The sequence below is a fragment of the Pecten maximus genome, chromosome 19 (assembly GCF_902652985.1).
Source record: "Pecten maximus chromosome 19, xPecMax1.1, whole genome shotgun sequence".
NCBI lineage: Eukaryota > Metazoa > Mollusca > Bivalvia > Pectinida > Pectinidae > Pecten > Pecten maximus.
Genome location: NC_047033.1, coordinates 15,153,523 through 15,180,150, shown reverse-complemented (window position 1 = coordinate 15,180,150; position 26,628 = coordinate 15,153,523). Strand labels below are relative to the sequence as shown.

The following is a 26,628-nucleotide window of genomic DNA, read 5'->3' as shown; positions in this document are numbered from 1 at the left end:
ATTGTAAAGGTAATCTTATTGTAATGGTAATCTTATTGTAATGGTAATCCTATTGGTAATGTTATTGTAATGGTAATCCTATTGCAGTGGTAATCTTATTGTAATGGTAATGTTATTGTAGTGGTAATCCTATTGTAATGGTAATCTTATTGTAGTGGTAATCTTATTGTTATGGTAATCTTATTGTAATGGTAATCTTATTGTAAAGGTAATCTTATTGTAGTGGTAATCTTATTGTAGTGGTAATCTTATTGTAATGGTAATCTTATTGTAATGGTAATCCTATTGGTAATGTTATTGTAATGGTAATCCTATTGCAGTGGTAATCTTATTGTAATGGTAATCTTATTGTAGTGGTAATCTTATTGTAATGGTAATCCTATTGTAGTGGTAATCCTATTGTAATGGTAATCTTATTGTAGTGGTAATCTTATTATAGTGGTAATCCTATTGTAATGGTAATGTTATTGTAGTGGTAATCCTATTGTAATGGTAATCTTATTGTAATGGTAATGTTATTGTAGTGGTAATCTTATTGTAGTGGTAATCTTATTGTAGTGGTAATCTTATTGTAATGGTAATCTTATTGTAATGGTAATCTTATTGTAATGGTAATCTTATTGTAATGGTAATCTTATTGTAGTGGTAATCTTATTGTAGTGGTAATCTTATTGTAGTGGTGATCTTATTGTAGTGGTAATCTTATTGTAGTGATAATGTTATTGTAATGGTAATCTTATTGTAGTGATAATGTTATTGTAGTGGTAATCTTATTGTAGTGGTAATCTTATTGTAGTGGTAATCTTATTGTAATGGTAATCTTATTGTAATGGTAATCTTATTGTAATGGTAATCTTATTGTAATGGTAATCTTATTGTAGTGGTGATCTTATTGTAGTGGTAATCTTATTGTAGTGGTAATCTTATTGTAGTGGTAATCTTATTGTAAAGGTAATCTTATTGTAGTGGTAATCTTATTGTAGTGGTAATGCTATTGTAATGGTAATCTTATTGTAGTGGTAATCCTATTGTAATGGTAATCTTATTTTAGTGGTAATCTTATCATAGTGGTAATCTTATTGTAGTGGTAATCTTATTGTAAAGGTAATCTTATTGTAGTGGTAATCTTATTGTAATGGTAATCTTATTGTAGTGGTAATCTTATTGTAATGGTAATCTTATTGTAATGGTAATCCTATTGTAGTGGTAATCCTATTGTAGTGGTAATCTTATTGTAGTGGTAATCTTATTGTAATGGTAATCTTATTGGTAATGTTATTGTAATGGTAATGTTATTGTAGTGATAATGTTATTGTAGTGGTAATGTTATTGTAGTGGTAATCTTATTTTAGTGGTAATCTTATTGTAGTGGTAATCTTATTGTAATGGTAATCTTATTGTAGTGGTAATCTTATTTATAGTGGTAATCTTAAAATTAATATTAAAAGTACATCTGGACTTATATTCATGGATAAAAAATAGCGAAGAAATGAAAATAAAACCCAAATAATCTCTGGGAGTCGGACCCTGTGGTCGATTTGACAGTATCTGAGTGATTTCTGGGAGTCGGACCCTGTGGTCGATTTGACAGTATCTGAGTGATTTCTAGGGGTCAGACTCTGTGGTCAATTTGATAGTATCCGAGTGATTTCTAGGGGTCAGACCCAGGAGGTGATTTTACAGTATCTGAGAAGACCTACCCTTCAGTAGGAAGTACAGCTAGAGATCTTGGGTTTTTGCCAATGACTTCCAACGGGATTTCCACACGGAATGCTCCATTAAGTTTAGCCACCGAGATGCTGGCCTTCTGATCCTGTCCACCGGAGGGCAGGGAGGAAAAGTACATGTTCTTGGACAGCCAGTCAATAGCAAAGCCCTGTGGACTGGAAATGCCTGGAAAGAAAAGAATTAGTAATTCATGTGTGTACTACCTGGGAAGAAAAGAATTAGTAATTCATGTGTATACCATAGGTTTTATAACTGCTGATGGTGGATTTAGTTTAACATAGACATAAATAAGATTGAGACAGTTGAAAAAGACCAGGTCTTCGGGAAGGGTAAGAGTCTTCCTACATAATTTATGATACTTATATAAACTAAAAGGGAAAAATGAAAAGATAAAATATCCACAGAAACTGTAAAGAAGAGGAAAACTCATTCATTTGATATGTTTCGTGAATGTAAAAGGATTAACAATGCTACACAATTAGAGAGAAGAATGAATATACTTTTTATCAAGTCAAATTATTATTATACCAGAGTCGATGATGGTCTCGACAATTATTACATATCTGAATTAATGATGGTCTAGACAATTATTACATACCCGAATCGATGATGGTCTCAACAATTATTACATACCCGAGTCGATGATGGTCTCGACAATTATTACATACCTGAGTCGATGATGGTCTCAACAATTATTACATACCCGAGTCGATGATGGTCTCGACAATTATTACATACCTGAGTCGATGATGATCTCGACAATTATTATATACCTGAGTCGATGATGGTCTTGACAATTATTACATACCCGAGTCGATAATGGTCTCAACCCCTGACCCGTTGATGTAAGCACTGTTGATAAGGTTCAGTGAACTGTCGGCCCAGTATAGACGCTCAGTCTCTAGGTCGTAGTCTATAGCGGTAGGTTTGTCGACATTAGGTATAGTAATCGTCGGGATTACGTTGTAATTAGCATCCTGTAGGTCGACCCCTCTGATCTCACTGGTCTTCACAAACAGTAGAAATGTGTGGTCATCTGAAAAAGGTTAAGTTTAGTATAAACATACGGTCATCTGTAAACAAGGTCAAAGTCAATTTAAACATGTGGTCATCTGTAAACAAGGTCAATAAAAAAAAAAAAAAAGGGAGATAATCAGTACATATACACCAGGGGATCATCAATCACACACCAATGAATCAACAAAGGGAGATAATCAGTACATATACACCAGGGGATCATCAATCACACACCAATGAAACTCCAAAGGGAGATAATCAGTACTTATACACCAGGGGATCATCAATCACACACAGTGAATCAACAAAGGGAGATAATCAGTACTTATACACCAGGGGATCATCAATCACACACAGTGAATCAACAAAGGGAGATAATCAGTACTTATACACGAGAGGATCATCAATCACACACAGTGAATCAACAAAGGGAGATAATCAGTACTTATACACGAGGGGATCATCAATCACACACAGTGAATCAACAAAGGGAGATAATCAGTACTTATACACCAGGGGATCATCAATCACACACAGTGAATCAACAAAGGGAGATAATCAGTACTTATACACCAGGGGATCATCAATCACACACAGTGAATCAACAAAGGGAGATAATCAATACTTATACACCAGGGGATCATCAATCACACAATGAATCTCCAAAGGAAGATAATCAGTACTTATAGACCAGGAGATCATCAATCACACACAATGAATCTCCAAAGGGAGATAATCAGTACTTATACACCAGGGAATCATCAATCACACAATGAATCTCCAAAGGGAGATAATCAGTACTTATACACCAGGGAATCATCAAACACACACAGTGAATCTCCAAAGGGAGATAATCAGTACTTATACACGAGGGGATCATCAATCACACACCAATGAATCACCAAAGGGAGATAATCAGTACTTATACACCAGGGGATCATCAATCACACACCAATGAATTACCAAAGGGAGATAACTCACTTTCACATGTTCGGCCGTCCTCAGCAAGTTTGTAAAGGTGGGGACACATACAGGCGGAAGTCCCGTTGTAACCGATTAGACACAAATGAGAACAGTTGCCATTGTTCTCGCCACAAGGATTATCTGCCGTCGGCTGTCGCATTGGATGATACACCTGTAGGTCGAATGGCTGTGACACGGTCTTCTGTATCACTGTCACATCGGAGCCATTAAACTTGTTCGCCTGTAGGGACAAATATCAGCTGTCTAACTAACAGTTATATCTTTTTTGTCAGTAATGTTACTAATACATAGGGTATTAGCAATTTAGAAATTCACCACTTTCCAATGAGAAGTTATAAAACGTTACTTTTATTTCCAATATGTCAGAATCACATTTTCCCCAAAGTAACGTTAATACTCTGGAGGGACACTAAAATCAATATTGAGGGAAGGGACATGCTCAGTTAGGGAAACACTAGTCCTCATACAGTGAGTGTGTATCTCACCAAAGGTCACTACTGCTTCTCATTGAAGGGACAAAATTCAGAAAATAAAATGTGCGACCAAAATGACCAGAGAAGGATGACACTCCCTTTGAGGAGGGAACTACTTCCTGTAGGAAGAACTCTCAGAAAATAAATTTCCGGAGACAGGCTGGCTATACCCATCCTGGGGAGGGCACTGCTAGAGACAGGCTGGGATACTCACCCTGGGGAGGGCACTGCTAGATACAGACTGGCTATACTCACCCTGGGGAGAACACTGCTAGAGACAGGTTGGCTATACTCATCCTGGGGAAGGCACTGCTAGAGAGAGAGGGCTATACTCACCCTGAGGAGGATACTGCTAGAGACAGGCTGGCTATACTCACCCTGGGGAGGGCACTGCTAGAGACAGGCTGGCTATACTCACCCTGGGGAGGGCACTGCTAGAGACAGGCTGGCTATACTCACCCTGGGGACGGCACTGCTAGAGAGAGAGGGACTATACTCACCCTGGGGAGGGCACTGCTAGAGAGAGAGGGACTATACTCACCCTGGGGAGGGCACTGCTAGAGACAGGCTGGCTATACCCATCCTGGGGAGGTCACTGCTAGAGACAGGGTGGCTATACTCACCCTGGGGAGGGCACTGCTAGAGACAGACTGGCTATACTCACCCTGGGAGGGCACTACTAGAGACAGACTGGCTATACTCACCCTGGGGAGGGCACTGCTAGAGACAGGGTGGCTATACTCACCCTGGGGACGGCACTGCTAGAGACAGACTGGCTATACTTACCCTGGGGAGGGCACTGCTAGAGAGAGAGGGCTATACTCACCCTGGGGAGGGCACTGCTAGAGACAGACTGGCTAAACTTACCCTGAGGAGGGCACTGCTAGAGACAGGCTGGCTATACTCACCCTGGGGAGGGCACTGCTAGAGACAGGGTGGCTATACTCACCCTGGGGACGGCACTGCTAGAGACAGGCTGGCTATACTCACCCTGGGGTGGGCACTGCTAGAGAGAGAGGGAATATACTCACCCTGGGGAGGGCACTGCTAGAGACAGGCTGGCTATACTCACCCTGATGAGGGCACTGCTAGAGAGAGAGGGAATATACTCACCCTGGGGAGGGCACTGCTAGAGACAGGCTGGCTATACTCACCATGGGGACGGCACTGCTAGAGACAGGCTGGCTATACTCACCCTGGGGTGGGCACTGCTAGAGAGAGAGGGAATATACTCACCCTGGGGAGGGCACTGCTAGAGACAGGCTGGCTATACTCACCCTGATGAGGGCACTGCTAGAGAGAGAGGGAATATACTCACCCTGGGGAGGGCACTGCTAGAGACAGGCTGGCTATACTCACCCTGGGCAGGGCACTGCTAGAGAGAGAGGGACTATACTCACCCTGATGAGGGCACTGCTAGAGAGAGAGGGACTATACTCACCCTGGGGAGGGCACTGCTAGAGACAGACTGGCTATACTTACCCTGGGGAGGGCACTGCTAGAGAGAGAGGGACTATACTCACCCTAATGAGGGCACTGCTAGAGACAGGCTGGCTATACTCACCCTGGGGAGGGCACTGCTAGAGAGAGAGGGAATATACTCACCCTGGGGAGGGCACTGCTAGAGACAGACTGGCTATACTCACCCTGGGGTGGGCACTGCTAGAGACAGGCTGGTTATACTCACCCTGGGAACGGCACTGCTAGAGACAGACTGGCTATACTCACCCTGGGGACGGCACTGCTAGAGACAGACTGGCTATACTTACCCTGGGGAGGGCACTGCTAGAGAGAGAGGGCTATACTCACCCTGGGGAGGGCACTGGTAGATACAGGCTGGCTATACTCACCCTGGGGACGGCACTGCTAGAGACAGACTGACTATACTCACCCTGGGGACGGCACTGCTAGAGACAGGCTGGCTATACTCACCCTGAGGAGGACACTGCTAGATACAGGCTGGCTATACTCACCCTGGGGAGGGCACTGCTAGAGAGAGAGGGACTATACTCACCCTGGGGAGGTCACTGCTAGAGACCGACTGGCTATACTCACCCTGGGGACGGCACTGCTAGAGACAGACTGGCTATACTCACCCTGGGGAGGGCACTGCTAGAAACAGACTGGCGATACTCATCCTGGGGAGGGCACTGCTAGAGACAGGCTGGCTATACTCACCCTGAGGAGGGCACTGCTAGAGACAGGCTGGCTATACTCATCCTGGGGAGGGCACTGCTAGAGAGAGAGGGCTATACTCACCCTGGGGAGGGCACTGCTAGAGACAGACTGGCTATACTCACCCTGGGGACGGCACTGCTAGAGACAGACTGGCTATACTCACCCTGGGGACGGCACTGCTAGAAACAGACTGGCTATACTCACCCTGGGGAGGGCACTGCTAGAGAGAGAGGGCTATACTCACCCTGGGGAGGGCACTGCTAGAGAGAGAGGGACTATACTCATCCTGGGGAGGGCACTGCTAGATACAGGCTGGCTATACTCACCCTGGGGACGGCACTGCTAGAGACAGACTGGCTATACTCACCCTGGGGACGGCACTGCTAGAAAGAGACTGGCTATACTCACCCTGGGGAGGGCACTGCTAGAGAGAGAGGGCTATACTCACCCTGGGGAGGGCACTGCTAGAGACAGGGTGGCGATACTCACTCTGGGGAGGGCACTGCTAGAAACAGACTGGCTATACACACCCTGGGGAGGGCACTGCTAGAGAGAGAGGGCTATACTCACCCTGGGGAGGGCACTGCTAGAGACAGACTGGCTATACTCACCCTGGGGACGGCACTGCTAGAGACAGACTGGCTATACTCACCCTGGGGACGGCACTGCTAGAAACAGACTGGCTATACTCACCCTGGGGAGGGCACTGCTAGAGAGAGAGGGCTATACTCACCCTGGGGAGGGCACTGCTAGAGAGAGAGGGACTATACTCATCCTGGGGAGGGCACTGCTAGATACAGGCTGGCTATACTCACCCTGGGGACGGCACTGCTAGAGACAGACTGGCTATACTCACCCTGGGGACGGCACTGCTAGAAAGAGACTGGCTATACTCACCCTGGGGAGGGCACTGCTAGAGAGAGAGGGCTATACTCACCCTGGGGAGGGCACTGCTAGAGACAGGGTGGCGATACTCACTCTGGGGAGGGCACTGCTAGAAACAGACTGGCTATACACACCCTGGGGAGGGCACTGCTAGAGAGATAGGGACTATACTCACCCTGATGAGGGCACTGCTAGAGACAGGCTGGTTATACTCACCCTGAGGAGGGCACTGCTAGAGACAGGCTGGCTATACTTACCCTGGGGAGGGCACTGCTAGAGGGGAGGGCACTGCTAGAGACAGACTGGCTATACTCATCCTGAGGAGGGCACTGCTAGAGAGAGAGGGACTATACTCACCCTGGGGAGGGCACTGCTAGAGACAGACTGGCTATACTCATCCTGGGGAGGGCACTGCTAGAGAGAGAGGGACTATACTCATCCTGGGGAGGGCACTGCTAGAGACAGACTGGCTATACTTACCCTGGGGAGGGCACTGCTAGAGAGAGAGGGACTATACTCACCCTGGGGAGGGCACTGCTAGAGACAGGCTGGCTATACTCATCCTGAGGAGGGCACTGCTAGAGACAGACTGGTTATACTCACCCTGAGGAGGGCACTGCTAGAGAGAGAGGGACTATACTCACCCTGATGAGGGCACTGCTAGAGACAGACTGGCTATACTTACCCTGAGGAGGGCACTGCTAGAGACAGGCTGGCTATACTCACCCTGGGGAGGGCACTGCTAGAGACAGACTGGTTATACTCACCCTGAGGAGGGCACTGCTACTCCAGTCAGTCCAATAAACGTAGTTACCAAACAAAGTCAGAGCAAATGGATGTCTCATCTTCTCGTGACCTTTCAGAATGAGTCGGTGATCGGAGCCATCATATTTAATGGTATGAATGGAATCAGATCTAAAAGAGAGTTTTGCAACTTTTAGTGTATATCCTGGTATTTAAAGCCATGGTATGTGTAACTCCTAAACCTCACTACTAACCACATACAATATATATATGTGTGACCCCTGACCTCACTACACTAATCACATACAACATATATGTGTGACCCCTGACCTCACTACTAATCATATACAATATATGTGTGACCTCTGACCTCACTAGTAACCACATAAAATATATATTTGTGACCTCTGACATCACTACTAACCACATACAATATAATGTGTGACCCCTGACCTCACTAGTTACCGCATACAATATATATGTGTGACCCCTGACCTCACTACTAACCACATACAACATATATGTGTGACCCCTGACCTCACTACTAACCATATACAATATATATGTGTGGCCCCTGACCTCACTACTAAGCACATACAACAAATATGTGTGACCCCTGATATATGTGTGACCCCCGACCTCACTACTAACCATATACAATATATATGTGTGACCCCTGACCTCACTACTAGCCACATACAATATATATGTGTGACCCCTGTCCCCACTACTAACCACATACAATATATATGCGTGACCCCTGACCTCACTACTAACCACATACAATATATATGTGTGACCCCTGACCTCACTACTAACCACATACAATATATATGTGTGACCCCTGACCTCACTACTAACCACATACAATATATATGTGACCCCTGACCTCACTACTAACCACATACAATAATATATGTGTGACCCCTGACCTCACTACTAACCACATACAATATATATGTGTGATCCCTGACCCCACTACTAGCCACATACAATATATATGTGGCCCCTGACCTCACTACTAACCACATACAACATATATGTGTGACCCCTGACCTCACTACTAGCCACATACAATATATATGTGTGACCCCTGTCCCCACTACTAACCACATACAACATATATGTGTGACCCCTGACCTCACTACTATAACCACATACAATATATGTGTGTGACCCGTGACCTCACAACTAACCACATACAATATATTTGTATGACCCCTGACCCCACTACTAGCAATTATATCTAATTATATATATATATATATATATATATGTGACTCCCAACCTATGAGATCAATATATATCTATTTTTGACATCTGTGATCACCAACCCTTGATCTCACTATTTACTAAATATCCTTGACATTTAACACCTGAACTCTATACACTTTATTCAACATCTATGACCTCTAACCTTTGACCTCACTTTCTACATAATATGATAAATTATGACCTCTGACCTTTGACATTCTATGATGTACCTAACGTGTACTACTACCTGTGACCTTGATCAAACACACTTCACTGTACCACACACTTATGACCCTGATATATGTACCTGTATTTTACCAGAGATAAAACCCTATGTCCCTAACCTCTGACCTTACTTCTTGCAATTCTTTAACCCCTGACCTCATTATTTAACCAACATCCATGACCCCTATAACCCTGATTGACCTTATTACTTACCTGGCATCTATCCAATATAACCTATAAAAATCGTAGTCTATGGTCAGCCCATTGGGCCAGCCAGCTCCCATAATTCCCTGCATTTTGAAGATAATCTGGCGGCCTTGTCCACTCATGGAACATGTCTCTATCCTTGGGTTGTCGGAATCCCAGTCAGTCCAAAACAGGGAGCTAAAGGTACAAATATAATGTTACTGGGAGTCTTAAGCTTCCATAACCGGAAAGAAAAATACTGGCTTCATGGCTATCTATAGAATCACAATCAGATAATTGTGTCTGAATGCAGATATCAAGATTTTCCTGTTTTGCTTTAGATAATTTTGATTGACATACGTGTATATGTTTGATGTTTCTTGATCAGGAAATGTTAGTTCTACCTCTTCACACTAGAGATAGCTCATTCTTTAGGTACTGTCTATAAAGACTTCACAGGTCATAACTACTAACCCTTTCCTGGGGTCCAGAGCTATGGCCCGAGGGCTGACCATTCCCCCTGCTATGAACGTTGTGCGGTAACTACCGTCCAGTTTGGCCACTTCTATCTGATCCAGGTTACTCTCCACCCAGTAGATATTCTTCCCGATCCAGTCGATAGCAAGGCCTTCTGTGGTTGCCAGGCCAACATCGATGATTGGCTCAATATTGGTAAAACCTACACAGCAAACAAATCACTTTTTGTACACTCTTAGTTAAAACAGAGAAATTGTTCTCTTTAAAATGGATATGCTCAACATGAAGATGGATGAGAGAATGAACATACAAACAATGATGTAGACAAATGAATTGATGAACCTTTTCTAATTTACACAGTAAACACACTTTGAACAACCAACCTGTCATTAGCTGAAATCCAACTTAAATACACAATGTTCTACCTCACTAATTCAAGAAATGTGGATAAAATCTAACCTTAGAGGCAGGATAAGAGTTGTCTGCCCTTTAATACAGCCTTATAATGCTAATATCAGGATAAGATAGATAACCTTCATATTTTTCAACAATGACTGAATTTAAATACATCTATGTTTTAGTACAACATGCGAAGCTCTATAATGCTACTATCACGTATGTTAGGATGTTCATATTGCTTAAACAACCTCCCCATAATTACTGAAAATAAATTTATACCAATTAAAACCAAATTTTGTGAGCCTATTCTCAGAAAAAGAACACATGACTAAATATTTTCTATGGTTTCAAATTTTTCACTTTGCATATTTCATTACTTTCAAATTTTTACTTTAATTAACTGACATGCATTATATCTTTTGCAATTTTAGCCAATTTTCAATGTAAAATGAATTAAGACAGATTAACGGAATTTTCAAAATCATAACTATTTCAGTCTTCAAAGAAAAAACAAATATTTGTAAAACTAAATATGGCTCCCTTCCCAAAATGCTAAAATCTAGGATAAAAATTACAACACAAGGTACTGGTAACCATGGTAACAAGGGAAATTCTCACCAACCACCCTGTAACTGTATCATCTGGAGTACATCACCATGGAAACACAATATCAACAATGACAAGAGAATCTCCCCTCATAAAACATTATTTGTTAACTAAGTCACAATATGACAATATGAAGAAAAGAAACAGATAATAATTTCAACTAACTTACTATAATTTCAAATCAAGACCTTGGATTTATCTTTGATAACATTTTCTTATTTCTTTTCCATTATTACATCTCAATAACATCTGAAAAATTTACCTTAAATGTGTTAAAATGACTAAAGAGGTGAGAAACCTGAATCCATTGGAGTAGAAAAACTTACTGAACAGTTCATGTGTTTCCATGTGATGAACAAAATGCATTAACACTTTAGCAACGAGTAAACAAGATTAGTCAACGATGACTGTTCCTACAGTGGTAGATTCATGGTGATCTAGATCTGGTCGCTGGTGTATCTCACAGACTGAGAACATCCAAAATATATGTTGATGCTGATTATATCTCCAAAAATTCTTTCATTTTCATTTGGAAAAAAAAAAAAATGTCTTGTCAGAAGTTCAGTCTCTTAAGAAAAAGGTTTTTCCTGACATGGTTAGGAATCCATTTTTTTTTTTTTAATTTTCATTTTAGTATACATTGGGACATCTATCTTACCTCCATAACTACATACAATATCCCAAACTCGTTATAATCTACCCACCATGAATCTATCAGTATCAGTTTGACATGCTGTTACACACCCAGTGTATGCACTGGTCACTTCTGTTTTGTAATCATTACTCGATGATATGTCAACACACATTCAGAAATTTTATTGTGAAAATCTTATAACATTGTCATTTGTCTAGTCAGTCTCGGAGATGAAACTCCCCATACAACATGCTGCATGTCAAAAAAGTTGTATTGATTAAGACAAATTACATCTAAGGAGTATGGGTTAGGATTTATCATAATGTAGGAGTTATACATGAGGATAATACTAAAGATTTCTCTTGTTAAAAAGTTTTAAAACAAAGATTCACAAAGTAACGTACCCACGGTAATATGATCATTATCACTTTTTAGTGTTTAGCAGTAGCAGATGGGAAGTTTCTGACAGATAAATTTCAATGTTGTTATTCAGTGATTTAATATTTCAGGAAAATAATTTAATGAAAAATTGCAACTTAAAATAGGAGGCTGAATACTGTGGACTTCACCATGCTAACATGTAATAAAGTGATGTCACATGACAGTCTAAATATAGACCAGACATGTATCACATGACAGTCTAAATTTAGACCAGACATGTATCACATGACAGTCTAAATATAGACCAGACATGTATCACATGACAGTCTTAATACAGACCCGACATGACTAAATATAGACTAGACATGTATCACATGATTATTCTAAATATAGACCAGACATGACATATATACAAGTTTTTTAAAAAAATTTCAAATTATTGTTGGTATAACATGTTAACACTGCTGCATCTCCATCCTGACCAATCAAAATGGGTGATGCATTCACTGCTGCAAATGAAATTATCTAATCAGATTGCATGTCATAAGTGGTCAGTGCTAATCTCAGAAAAACACTTAATAGCCTGAATCTTAAATAATTTGCATAAAAAATGCGTTGAACAATCTACCAATCTACAAAGGAAGACAGGAAAAAATTAACTAAACAATATTGAGTGATGTGGGTTTAATGAAAAATCAATAATTCCTGAAAAAAAGGAAAAATGAAAATCAGCAAAAAGACAAATTTGAAAGGTTACTAAGCAAAGGCTGAAGGTCACCTGTTCCACAATGCCATATTGCTGAAGGTTACAAGATTCTGACAGATGAGGGGAAAACACAAGCATACAGAGAGCTTAGAAACTGTATATAAAGAAACTTTGTCTTACTTTGGTATATTAGATAAGTTTCAGGAAACCAAACATACATAGGTTTGGTACTTCTGATCCATTCAGAAACCCAGACATTCTTGGACTAAGTAAAGCCGTTCTGAACAGTCATGTTCTCAGGCAGAGTAATACACAGGAGAAGTTGACAGATGTAAACAGGTAGACATAATTCAATAATTTGGAGAAATATTTCTAATGAAAGTAATATAAGCAATATAACTCTGAAGATTATATTTTTTAATTAGATTATCATAATATCTACATTCATATTCCAATAACACATGCCATTCTTTAATCAAGACACATGGATTGATTGAATCTCAAGTTGTAATCTTTCAGGAAAAGGCCCAAAATTTATCTCCCAAGTAAAGGCCAAAGATATTTTCATCCCTATATTCTAACAAGAAAGTGGCTGTGAAGATAACTAATAGGTTTATCTTAAGAGAATGGAGCAGTGAGATAATAGGTTTAAAGTAAAATCTGCTCTTATTCCTTTACTCTCAGGAGAAAGAAACCCAGTTTAATTACTTCTCTTTCCCATAGAAGCAGATAATTTATCGCCCAAAAACACATACAGGCCAGCATGTTAGGTTAATATATGGAAATTTATACTAATTTATACTAAGTCTTTATTTAGTCAGAGACAAAAACAAAATTGACATATTCTAAATAGGTCAGCAGTTACTATGGCAACAGATCTTGCTGTTAGTAAACACAACATATCTGTATAGCCTTGTATTAATCTGATCGCCATGGTGACAGCTAGGAACTAGTTGTTAGTCAACATCGAACTAAACAACATCATTTTGCAAGGTGATAAACATATTTTTGGCGTCAAAGGAGAACAACCAAAATGGTGCATTCTGTAAAATGTAATTGCATGGGGAATCCTTGTCAGGCTTTAAAGCGGGGGTTCTGGTTGGAAGTGATGGGTGTCATGCTTAAAAATGGCAAGCTTAAACAGTGATAGCCTTACTGTCTCCCGTCGTCATGGGAACCACATCCTCATCTTCCGGAACTGACGTGGCTTCATAAAGAATTTACATTCAGTTCTCAAAATGGCTCAATCATCATAACACTTACCTTTTCTTATCAGTTTCAAAATTCTTTTAATTATCAAAAATCAATTTTTCTCCATTAACATTAAAGAAAAAAAAGAAAAACATTTATTACTTAAAACTAATTCTTTATATTCTCATATGCTAATTGAATTATTTTTCTTTTCCAAAGTCATTTATAATAACATTTGGTAATTCCTCTTGATATCAAACATGTGTATCTGTATTACATGCTATTAACAGGTTTAATATTATGTACATTTAGTTGGAACTATTCTCCCTATTTTTTGTAAGTATACATAGGTTAGTTTCCAACAAAGAAGCTGATAGATCTCCTCTACATAAATTAATACGCTAACATAAAGTTGTAATTCACCGATACTTTAATTTGTGTGTAACATTTTAGTGACTAAATATATATATATATACATACCACCTTCATTAGATAACAACTAAAATACATTTTCATTTATCTGATATTTTCAATACAGAAATTCTCATCGCTTCTTTGATACCAAAACTTCTTGCTGATAGAGGTTAATTGTGTCGTCATTTTTCCGGATTAAGCACTGGTGTTATGGAAATGTTTCTGGCTTTAGTGCGTGAAGCATGTGTATCATATTACGCAGAATTTAATTAAGGTTTTAACGACTTCATCACCTCATGTTTATGTACATTTTTTTACAAAAATAAACTTTTCCTACATTATGTCAATTATCAAATTATCTTTTTCTGACACTAAAAATGACATAAATAATATCACAAATTGAATTCTATATATTAAATTGTAAATATCAGAGTGACCAGGTGCCCTCTATAAACAGGTATGAGTCAGTTACCAAGGCCACGCTGTTGTAATTGGCGGTACTTTTAAAATTTTCTAGGAAATTAGACATTTGTAGGATTTTAGAGATGTAATATAATATTAAAATACTGCAGAAACGTGTTACAGAATAAAATGTGTAACATTCTGAAAATCATTTTGCAAGAGCTTCTTGAGAGCATAATTAATATTGAATTAGTTTGTAATATATTTGTATCTCTATAATGATACGATATATGATTTAACCTTACCGACATGTGTCGTAATGTACAAATTTAGGATTTCTCTTATGCTATGGGCGAACATATGATAATGATGTTTGTGCGAATAAGCATCAACCCAAGCTGCGTGTAATGGAAATTCATCTAGCACATAATACTGTGGTGTACTATATACATATGTACATATAGAGGGTTAAAGTCCAGTTCCTTCTGAGATCTCTCCATAAAGACCAGTTGTACAATTCTCAATGAATGATGGATGATATGTTAAATATTTGTAATATCATATTAATGAATGATTTACATAGGATCAATATCAATTCTGTATGAAACATTACGAATGATATGAATGGTATCAGCATTGATATGTAATATGATCAGTTGTTAATGATATTTAACGTTTAAAAATGATGATGTCAATATTTCTAATTATATATTCTGAAATATATGTGAATACATCAATTTCTGGTTACAGATCATAATACTAAATTTTCCACCACTTAGTAATCAACCTGTTTGAGATTCGGGGGTTTTCTGTCAAAAGTTTCCTCTGTCTTTATGCAAATGCTAAATGTTTAAACGCTAAAATTTAAATGTTTCTATGTATGATTTTTGTCTTTGATCGTTTAACAAGAGGCCCAGAGTGCCAGCATCGCTCACAAGGATATTTAAGTAATTATGGCAAAATAGTCTAATTTAAGTTATATTTAAAATACTTTCCTACTTTTGAACTGCCTATCCAACAATGGTTCAAACTACAAGTGGACCAAATCCTGTCATTCTTGAAAAAGAAGGATTTTAAAAGTTTTGTATTTCCCCTATTGCTTTTCTACAGCTCCCAAGTAAAAAAATCCTTCATTTAAACAAAGTTTGATCTCAATTCCCAATAATGCTCCAGATTGAATTTCATCTAAATCCATTCAGGCATTTAGGACAAGTAAGGATTAAAAGGATTTACCTCAATTTCCCTTATTTGGACCTGCCCCTCCGGCCCCAGGTGACCCACACCCTCAATTGATACAACATTAGATCTCCTTTGCCCAATAATGCTCCAGACCGAATTTCATCAAAACCATTCAGGCATTCAGAACTAGTAACGATTTAAAGGATTAACCTCCATTTCGCCTATTAGGCCCCACCCCTCTATTTATACAACCTTTGATCTCCTTTGCATAATTATGCTCCAAATCCAAGTTTTATCAAAATTCATTCAGGACTAGTAGCAATTAAAAGGATTTACCTCCATTTCCCCAAATTGTGCCCCACAATTCTGGCCCCAGGGGAGCAACACCCTCCATTTATACAACATTTGATTTCCTTTGCCTAATAATGCTCCAGACCAAATTTCATCAAAATCCATTCAGGCCTTCAGGACAAGTAGTGATTTAAAGGATTAACCTCAATTTCTCCTACTGGGCCCCACTACTACGGCCCCAGGGGAGCCACAACCTCCATTTATACGTTTAATCTGCTTTGCTCAATAATGCTCCAGACCAAATTTCATCAAAATCCATCCAGGCATTCAGGACTAGTAGGGATTTAATGGAAATGTTGACGGACGTTGGACAGAGGCCAGACTCTGCGACATGGCATAAGCTCACCAGCCCTTTGGGCTAAAAATAGTTTACCCAAAACTGCTTTAAAAACTAACAATCTAATATGTTAAGAACAGTATAATATTAAAATGCATCATAGTTCCTTTTAATGAATTAAGATTTTGAGCTTCAAGGCTAATTCTAGATAGTCCTTATTGGGTTTTGCATAGCAGGCACATTCTGTGCCTAAGTTTTACAGTACTATGCTGCTGATTGGCTAGGTTTTAACAGTACAATGATTTTCATTGGCTATCAACTATGTTGTACATCACATCTACCAATTTATTTTGACCAATGGCAATAATTGGCCATTACCTGCACTTCGATTAAAACTTGTTACAGTGATTTTCATTTGCTATCTAATACACATGCTTTTTATTTTAATCTAAAAGAGAGGTTTTATCAGCATAGACTAAATATAAAGATCTAAAACAAAGAGTTTGATTGGCTGAAAACTGCACATGACCTTTTACAGAATTATTTATTTGATTGTTCAGTGAACAAAAATGATTTATAACTCGATGACAAAGATGACCACTACTAAATCATGTGAAATCAATCAACTCAACCAAATCTTCCTATACATCACAGATTACAAAGAAAAAATTTCATTCCAATAAAAATTAAAAAAATTATACTTCTATGAAAGCATTTCATGCAATTCTGAAGATCAATTCTTCTACTGAATACTTTGATTTATAGTCCTAAATATGCTGATTCGCGAATCTAAAGGCCAAATATCAAGGTGACTAAGTGGTTGATTTTAGCATTGTGATCGTACCAAACGTACTGTTTCCCAACATGGTTCCTCGGAAAATTTTGTCATCAACAACGTCAGTCCAGAAAATGTAGTTTCCCTCATAATAGAAGTCCAGGGCAATGGTGTTCTTGAGGCCAGACACAAGGGAGGCGTACGTGTAGTTTGTCAGTTCAACCTGTCGCATCTGGTACTGGTTGGAGAAGATGATATACACAGGCTCTCGACCTACAATATAACAAACAAGGTCATCATCAAGGTCACACAAGGTTATAGGTGTTTGACAAGGTCATAGGTCATACACAATATCATACACAATGCCTAAGGTCATAGGTTATGCACAAGTCATCTCTAATGTCATACAAAAGGGCTTAGGTCGTAAAGAAGTTAAACGCTATAAATGACTTGGAAATTTGAGAAGTCAAAATGTGTTTTACATGTAAACTAGGTGACATAAACCCTATCCATCCACCTCCCTAGGAGGAAATCGTAACAAGATCATTAGGTCATTTTCACAATAACATCAAAGGCAAGGTCATAAAATATCCTCTAGAAGGTCACACAGTATCATGTAAAAGAATTAACTGACTTACCTTTGGGTTTACATGAATAACCATCTGACTTGAGCTGGTAACCAGGAAGACATGAACAGCTGTGTTTGGATAGAGAGAGAGGTTTACACACCTGGCTACAGACACCCCACACATCACAGCTTTCTGTAAATTAAAACATATCTTACTTATAATACAACTCCTGATATTTTACTCATCATGGTTACTGTGTAGAGTTATAGTTACCATGGTTACTGGGTAGTGTTATAGTGGCCATAGTTACTGGGTAGTGTTATAGTGGCCATGGTTACTGTGTAGAGTTATTGTTACCATGGTTACATAATAATGTTATAGTGGCCATGGTTACTGTGTAGTGTTATAGTGGCCATGGTTACTGGGTAGAGTTATAGTTACCATGGTTACATAATAATGTTATAGTGGCCATGGTTACTGTGTAGTGTTATAGTGGCCATGGTTACTGGGTAGTGTTATAGTGGCCATGGTTACTGTGTAGAGTTATAGTTACCATGGTTACATAATAATGTTATAGTGGCCATGGTTACTGTGTAGTGTTATAGTTACCATGGTTACATAATAATGTTATAGTGGCCATGGTTACTGTGTAGAGTTATAGTTACCATGGTTACATAATAATGTTATAGTGGCCATGGTTACAGGGTAGTGTTATAGTGGCCATGGTTACTGTGTAGTGTTATAGTGGCCATGGTTACTGTGTAGTGTTATTGTGGCCATGGTTATTGTGTAGTGTTATAGTCAACATGGATACTGTATAGTGTTATAGTGGCCATGGTTACTGTGTAGTGTTATAGTGGCCATGGTTACTGGGTAGTGTTATAGTGGCCATGGTTACAGGGTAGTGTTATAGTGGCCATGGCTACTGTATAGTGTTATAGTGGCCATGGTTACTGTATAGTGTTATTGTGGCCATGGTTACTGGGTAGTGTTATAGTGGCCATGGTTACTGGGTAGTGCTATAGTGGCCATGGTTACTGTATAGTGTTATAGTGGCCATGGTTACTGGGTAGTGTTATAGTGGCCATGGTTACTGTGTAGTGTTATAGTGGCCATGGTTACTGTGTAGTGTTATAGTGGCCATGGCTACTGTGTAGTGTTATAGTTGCCATGGTTACTGTGTAGAGGTATAGTTACCATGGTTACTGTACCATGTTATAGTGACCATGGTTACTGTGTAGTGTTATAGTGGCCATGGTTACTGTGTAGTGTTATCGTGGCCATGGTTACTGTGTAGTGTTATAGTGGCCATGGTAACTGTGTAGTGTTATAGTGGCCATGGTTACTGTGTAGTGTTATAGTGGCCATGGTTACTGTGTAGTGTTATAGTGGCCATTGATATTGTTGACCATTATAGCTACCATGGTTATATTGTATAGTGCTAGTTACCATGGTTACTGTATAATATTTCACTTGCCTTGGTGGTTACTGTTTAGTGGTATAGTTACCATGGTTACTGTTTAGTTGTATAGTTACCATGGTTACTGTCTAGTGGTATAGTGGCCATGGTTACTGTGTAGTGTTATAGTGGCCATTGATATTGTTGACCATTATAGCTACCATGGTTATATTGTATAGTGCTAGTTACCATGGTTACTGTATAATATTTCACTTGCCTTGGTGGTTACTGTTTAGTGGTATAGTTACCATGGTTACTGTCTAGTGGTATAGTTACCATGGTTACTTTATTCCTTAACAACTTCTATTTCATTGCAGTGTACTGTAATAACATTTCAGTGTTTTCCCTCAAATTAATTCAAGTGATGTAAATATTACACAAGTCCATAGATATCCATACTCTCTTATTAGTTAGCTATTAATAGCAAAAACAATCTTCAGGTGTTTTTACAATATGTGAAAATTTGTTGAAAAAAAAAAAATTTAAATCGAATGCCTTTTTAAAAAAAAATTCAGATTGACGAATTTCTCCTATAAATTGTTTTCAGGTTTATCTGACCTTATTGAAAAGATTTTATAAACCTGACCCCTGGAACTATACATACCACAGTTTTCCTCGTCCGATTGGTCAGCACAGTCATGTATACCATTACAGATCTTCTCAAAAGCCAGACAGGTCTCGTTGTTCGTGCACATGAACCGCGGGGCATCACATGTCTCTGCTACAACACACAAAGGTAAAATAAAGGACTGTTTGGACAATAGTGTAGTGAAAAACAAAGTTTAGACTGTATATACAGTAACACATCACCTCCATGAGGAACAGGGTTCATACAGATTTTGTCAAACCAAATTCAAGGCCTTTTCAAGGCTTTTTCAATGTCTTAATTAAATATTCAAGGCCCATTTTACCCGTCATCTAAGTCATCTTGAGAGGAGACAAGAGAACAAAAAGGAAATTTATAACTATCCACTTGATAAAAATACAACTTTGACATGGTTATTATTAAAGTCTGTAGGAGAGGCGACATGGACAAAGTTGAATCCAAATGATCAGTGGCCAGGGTTTCACTTATACTAATGAAACCTTAATATTCAAGGCTTTTTCAAGGCTGTAAACCAATTTTCAAGGCTTTTCAAGGCCCAAGGCGAAATTCAAGACTTTTCAAGGCCCAAAGTGAAATTCAAGACTTTTCAAGGCCCAAAGTGAAATTCAAGACTTTCTCAAGGCCCGTGCAAACCCTGAGGAATAAATAATCTATTGTACTTACTGCAGTTTTTCTCATCTGATTTGTCCTCACAATCGTACTCGTTATCACATCTCCAGCTAGACGGTATACAGCGCTTCTCTCCACTGGTAACGCCACAATCGAACTGCTGCACGGAGTGTTTACATTGTTGGTACGTGGCATCTGTAACATAACGAGATAACAATGCCTTAAGGGTCACCTGATTAAATCATTATATTTCAGCATATTTCTGCTTATTACCGTTAGCTTTGCCTTAATATCCTTATCCTAAACTGTTTGAAATTTCCAGAAATTTCTGATATTTAACAAAGATGGAAGCATAACGAACATACTGGGTATTGCTAAAGCAGCACATGTCCCCTACTGCTAAAAGTAGTGACAGTGACCTTGACCTTGACCCAAAAACCTTGAAACTTTACCTTGCCAAACAAGGTTCTTTTCTATTGTATGAATGATTAAAACCTCAAGGAATGAAGCCAGTAGAGTGGTGAGAGACATTGGTGTTACGTTCATATCCACGTACAAGACAGATGGAGAGAAAACCTTAGCTCGCCTGGTTTCACCGATAGGGACTAAAAAGGACTTCCACCACTGAGTGTCAAGTCTCTTGTCACATTTGCTGACCCCATTTGAGGTGTAAGATTCTGTTGATCACATAACTTGTATTTATGAGAATATATAAGTAAAAACTTTCAAAAGTCATTTCTATATAAGACAAGCGAATTCGGACTTGGATGTTATGAATTTCTCCGCAGACACAATCATGTGACAGGACAAATTCACTGCGAGGTCTAAAATATTTTACATGGTAGAAAAGGTTAGCTACCTGATAAATATGTTTATATACTTAATTGTGTGTATTACATTCTAGAACAGGACAGCTATGTGATAAATATGTTTATATACTTAATTGTGAGTATTACATTCTAGAACACGCCAGCTATGTGATATATATGTTTATACATTTAGTAAATAGAACATACTTTCACTGATAGAACAATCCAAAGTCTCGTCCGACTTGTCGAGACAGTCAATCTTGCTGTCACAGCGGCCTGTCCCAGGAATACACTGACCATTCAGACATCTAAACTGACTGGGTCCACATGCCTCTGTAAATATAAGGTCAAGGTCATGTTTAATAAGGTAACCTTAAGTTCTAATTTTATCATGGAGCGTGATGTTTCAGAACACTGTTTTTCAGGGAAATATGAATTTAAATACCATCAACTTGACATTTTCAGTAAAAAATCTATTTTGAGACCAACATTTTTGAAACATACATTTCATGCTAACATTTTACACCACAACACTCCTTTACAGACAATGATGTTGGTGAAAAATTATTTGGACATATCCATTTATAAAGGGAGAATGAAAATATACGTATAGAATTTATCCCTTAATAAGAACAGGCATCTAACATGTGAATTCTGACTCAAAGTAAGAGGTCTGTTTCTTTACTAAACAACTGTAGACATGGATCAGGGCTCAAAGTGGCGCCTATTTTACTGGCTATGATGCCTTAAATTCACCAATGGTGACCAGTTATTTACCTGCGAGGCCACTAAAAAATGATTGTGTAAATTTGCAATGCGGTTAATCTTTCAATGGTTGCAGTCAATACTAAAATGACAGTCAATATCATAAAAGTTACAGAGAGATTTTATACTGATTGGTTTTTTAATTCAAGACAACTCGGCCAGGCAAATAACTTTTCCAATTAGATGTTATGACTTGGCAGCCACAATAGGCCACCTGGTAAACATATTTACTTTGAGCCTGTGGATGGGCTAAATTGTTAACAGGTATAGTCTAGTTACTGCCAGAGACAGACACAGTTTATCAGAGATATGACAGTTTATCAGAGATATGACAGTTTATCAGAGATATGACAAAGTTTATCTGAGATATGACACAGTTTATCAGAGATATGACAAAGTTTATCTGAGATATGACACAGTTTATCAGAGATATGACAAAGTTTATCAGAGATATGGCAGTTTATCAGAGATATGACACAGTTTATCAGACATATGACACAGTTTGTCAGAGATATGACACTGTTTATCAGAGATATGACACAGTTTATCAGAGATATGACACAGTTTATCAGAGATATGACAGTTTATCAGAGATATGACACAGTTTATCAGAGATATGACACAGTTTATCAGACATATGACACAGTTTATCAGACATATGACAGTTTATCAGACATATGACACAGTTTATCAGAGATATGACACAGTTTATCAGAGATATGACAGTTATCAGAGATATGACACAGTTTATCAGAGATAATGACACAGTTTATCAGAGATATGACACAGTTTATCAGAGATATGACACAGTTTTTTCAGAGATATGACAGTTTATCAGAGTTATGATACAGTTTATCAGAGATATGACACAGTTTATCAGAGATATGCCACAGTTTATCAGAGATATGACACAGTTTATCAGAGATATGACACAGTTTATCAGAGATATGACAAAGTTTATCAGAGATATGACAGTTTATCAGAGATATGACAGTTTATCAGAGATATGACAGTTTATCAGAGATATGACACAGTTTATCAGAGATATGACACAGTTTATTAGAGATATGACACAGTTTATCAGAGATATGACACAGTTTATCAGAGATATGACAGTTTATCAGAGATATGACAGTTTATCAGAGATATGACACAGTTTATCAGAGATATGACAGTTTATCAGAGATATGACACAGTTTATCAGAGATATGACACAGTTTATCAGAGATATGACACAGTTTATCAGAGATATGCCACAGTTTATCAGAGATATGACACAGTTTATCAGACATATGACACAGTTTATTAGAGATATGACACAGTTTATCAGAGATATGACACAGTTTATCAGAGATATGACAGTTTATCAGAGATATGACAGTTTATCAGAGATATGACACAGTTTTTTCAGAGATATGACAGTTTATCAGAGATATGACACAGTTTATCAGAGATATGACACAGTTTATCAGAGATATGCCACAGTTTATCAGAGATATGACACAGTTTATCAGACATATGACACAGTTTATCAGAGATATGACACAGTTTATCAGAGATATGACACAGTTTATCAGAGATATGACACAGTTTATTAGAGATATGACAGTTTATCAGAGATATGACACAGTTTATCAGATATGACACAGTTTATCAGAGATATGACAGTTTATCAGAGATATGATACAGTTTATCAGAGATATGACACAGTTTATCAGAGATATGACAGTTTATCAGAGATATGACACAGTTTATCAGAGATATGACACAGTTTATCAGAGATATGACACAGTTTTTTCAGAGATATGACAGTTTATCAGAGTTATGATACAGTTTATCAGAGATATGACACAGTTTATCAGAGATATGCCACAGTTTATCAGAGATATGACACAGTTTATCAGAGATATGACACAGTTTATCAGAGATATGACAAAGTTTATCAGAGATATGACAGTTTATCAGAGATATGACAGTTTATCAGAGATATGACAGTTTATCAGAGATATGACACAGTTTATCAGAGATATGACACAGTTTATTAGAGATATGACACAGTTTATCAGAGATATGACACAGTTTATCAGAGATATGACAGTTTATCAGAGATATGACAGTTTATCAGAGATATGACACAGTTTTTTCAGAGATATGACAGTTTATCAGAGATATGACACAGTTTATCAGAGATATGACACAGTTTATCAGAGATATGACACAGTTTATCAGAGATATGCCACAGTTTATCAGAGATATGACACAGTTTATCAGACATATGACACAGTTTATCAGAGATATGACACAGTTTATCAGAGATATGACACAGTTTATCAGAGATATGACACAGTTTATTAGAGATATGACAGTTTATCAGAGATATGACACAGTTTATCAGATATGACACAGTTTATCAGAGATATGACAGTTTATCAGAGATATGATACAGTTTATCAGAGATATGACACAGTTTATCAGAGATATGACAGTTTATCAGAGATATGACACAGTTTATCAGAGATATGACACAGTTTATCAGAGATATGACACAGTTTTTTCAGAGATATGACAGTTTATCAGAGTTATGATACAGTTTATCAGAGATATGACACAGTTTATCAGAGATATGCCACAGTTTATCAGAGATATGACACAGTTTATCAGAGATATGACACAGTTTATCAGAGATATGACACAGTTTATCAGAGATATGACAGTTTATCAGAGATATGACAGTTTATCAGAGATATGACAGTTTATCAGAGATATGACACAGTTTATCAGAGATATGACACAGTTTATCAGAGATATGACACAGTTTATCAGAGATATGACACAGTTTATCAGAGATATGACACAGTTTATCAGAGATATGACAGTTTATCAGAGATATGACACAGTTTATCAGAGATATGACACAGTTTATCAGAGATATGACACAGTTTATCAGAGATATGACACAGTTTATCAGAGATATGACACAGTTTATCAGAGATATGACACAGTTTATCAGAGATATGACACAGTTTATCAGAGATATGACACAGTTTATCAGAGATATGACACAGTTTATCAGAGATATGACACAGTTTATCAGAGATATGACACAGTTTATCAGAGATATGACACAGTTTATCAGAGATATGACAGTTTATCAGAGATATGACACAGTTTATCAGAGATATGACACAGTTTATCAGAGATATGACAGTTTATCAGAGATATGACACAGTTTATCAGAGATATGACACAGTTTATCAGAGATATGCCACAGTTTATCAGAGATATGACACAGTTTATCAGACATATGACACAGTTTATCAGAGATATGACACAGTTTATCAGAGATACGACACAGTTTATCAGAGATATGACACAGTTTATTAGAGATATGACAGTTTATCAGAGATATGACACAGTTTATCAGATATGACACAGTTTATCAGAGATATGACAGTTTATCAGAGATATGATACAGTTTATCAGAGATATGACACAGTTTATCAGAGATATGACAGTTTATCAGAGATATGACACAGTTTATCAGAGATATGACACAGTTTATCAGAGATATGACACAGTTTTTTCAGAGATATGACAGTTTATCAGAGTTATGATACAGTTTATCAGAGATATGACACAGTTTATCAGAGATATGCCACAGTTTATCAGAGATATGACACAGTTTATCAGAGATATGACACAGTTTATCAGAGATATGACAAAGTTTATCAGAGATATGACAGTTTATCAGAGATATGACAGTTTATCAGAGATATGACAGTTTATCAGAGATATGACACAGTTTATCAGAGATATGACACAGTTTATCAGAGATATGACACAGTTTATCAGAGATATGACACAGTTTATCAGAGATATGACAGTTTATCAGAGATATGACAGTTTATCAGAGATATGACACAGTTTTTTCAGAGATATGACAGTTTATCAGAGATATGACACAGTTTATCAGAGATATGACACAGTTTATCAGAGATATGACACAGTTTATCAGAGATATGCCACAGTTTATCAGAGATATGACACAGTTTATCAGACATATGACACAGTTTATCAGAGATATGACACAGTTTATCAGAGATATGACACAGTTTATCAGAGATATGACACAGTTTATTAGAGATATGACAGTTTATCAGAGATATGACACAGTTTATCAGATATGACACAGTTTATCAGAGATATGACAGTTTATCAGAGATATGATACAGTTTATCAGAGATATGACACAGTTTATCAGAGATATGACAGTTTATCAGAGATATGACACAGTTTATCAGAGATATGACACAGTTTATCAGAGATATGACACAGTTTTTTCAG

At 38.0% G+C, this 26,628-nt stretch overlaps 1 protein-coding gene across 1 annotated transcript in view; it reads right to left on the bottom strand.

The window, feature by feature from the left end:
- The window catches only part of LOC117317934 (prolow-density lipoprotein receptor-related protein 1-like), a 228,137-nt gene that overhangs the window by 82,148 nt on the left and 119,361 nt on the right, over positions 1–26,628 (bottom strand). The window contains exons 17-27 of the mRNA XM_033872903.1: positions 21,727–21,852; positions 20,765–20,905; positions 20,099–20,215; positions 18,105–18,227; positions 17,545–17,739; positions 10,149–10,353; positions 9,702–9,872; positions 8,033–8,180; positions 3,727–3,949; positions 2,537–2,764; positions 1,701–1,893 (exon numbers count right to left, since the gene is read on the bottom strand). Of these exons, the coding sequence (XP_033728794.1) occupies positions 1,701–1,893; positions 2,537–2,764; positions 3,727–3,949; positions 8,033–8,180; positions 9,702–9,872; positions 10,149–10,353; positions 17,545–17,739; positions 18,105–18,227; positions 20,099–20,215; positions 20,765–20,905; positions 21,727–21,852 (1,870 nt within the window). The remainder of the gene's footprint in view (positions 1–1,700; positions 1,894–2,536; positions 2,765–3,726; positions 3,950–8,032; positions 8,181–9,701; positions 9,873–10,148; positions 10,354–17,544; positions 17,740–18,104; positions 18,228–20,098; positions 20,216–20,764; positions 20,906–21,726; positions 21,853–26,628) is intronic.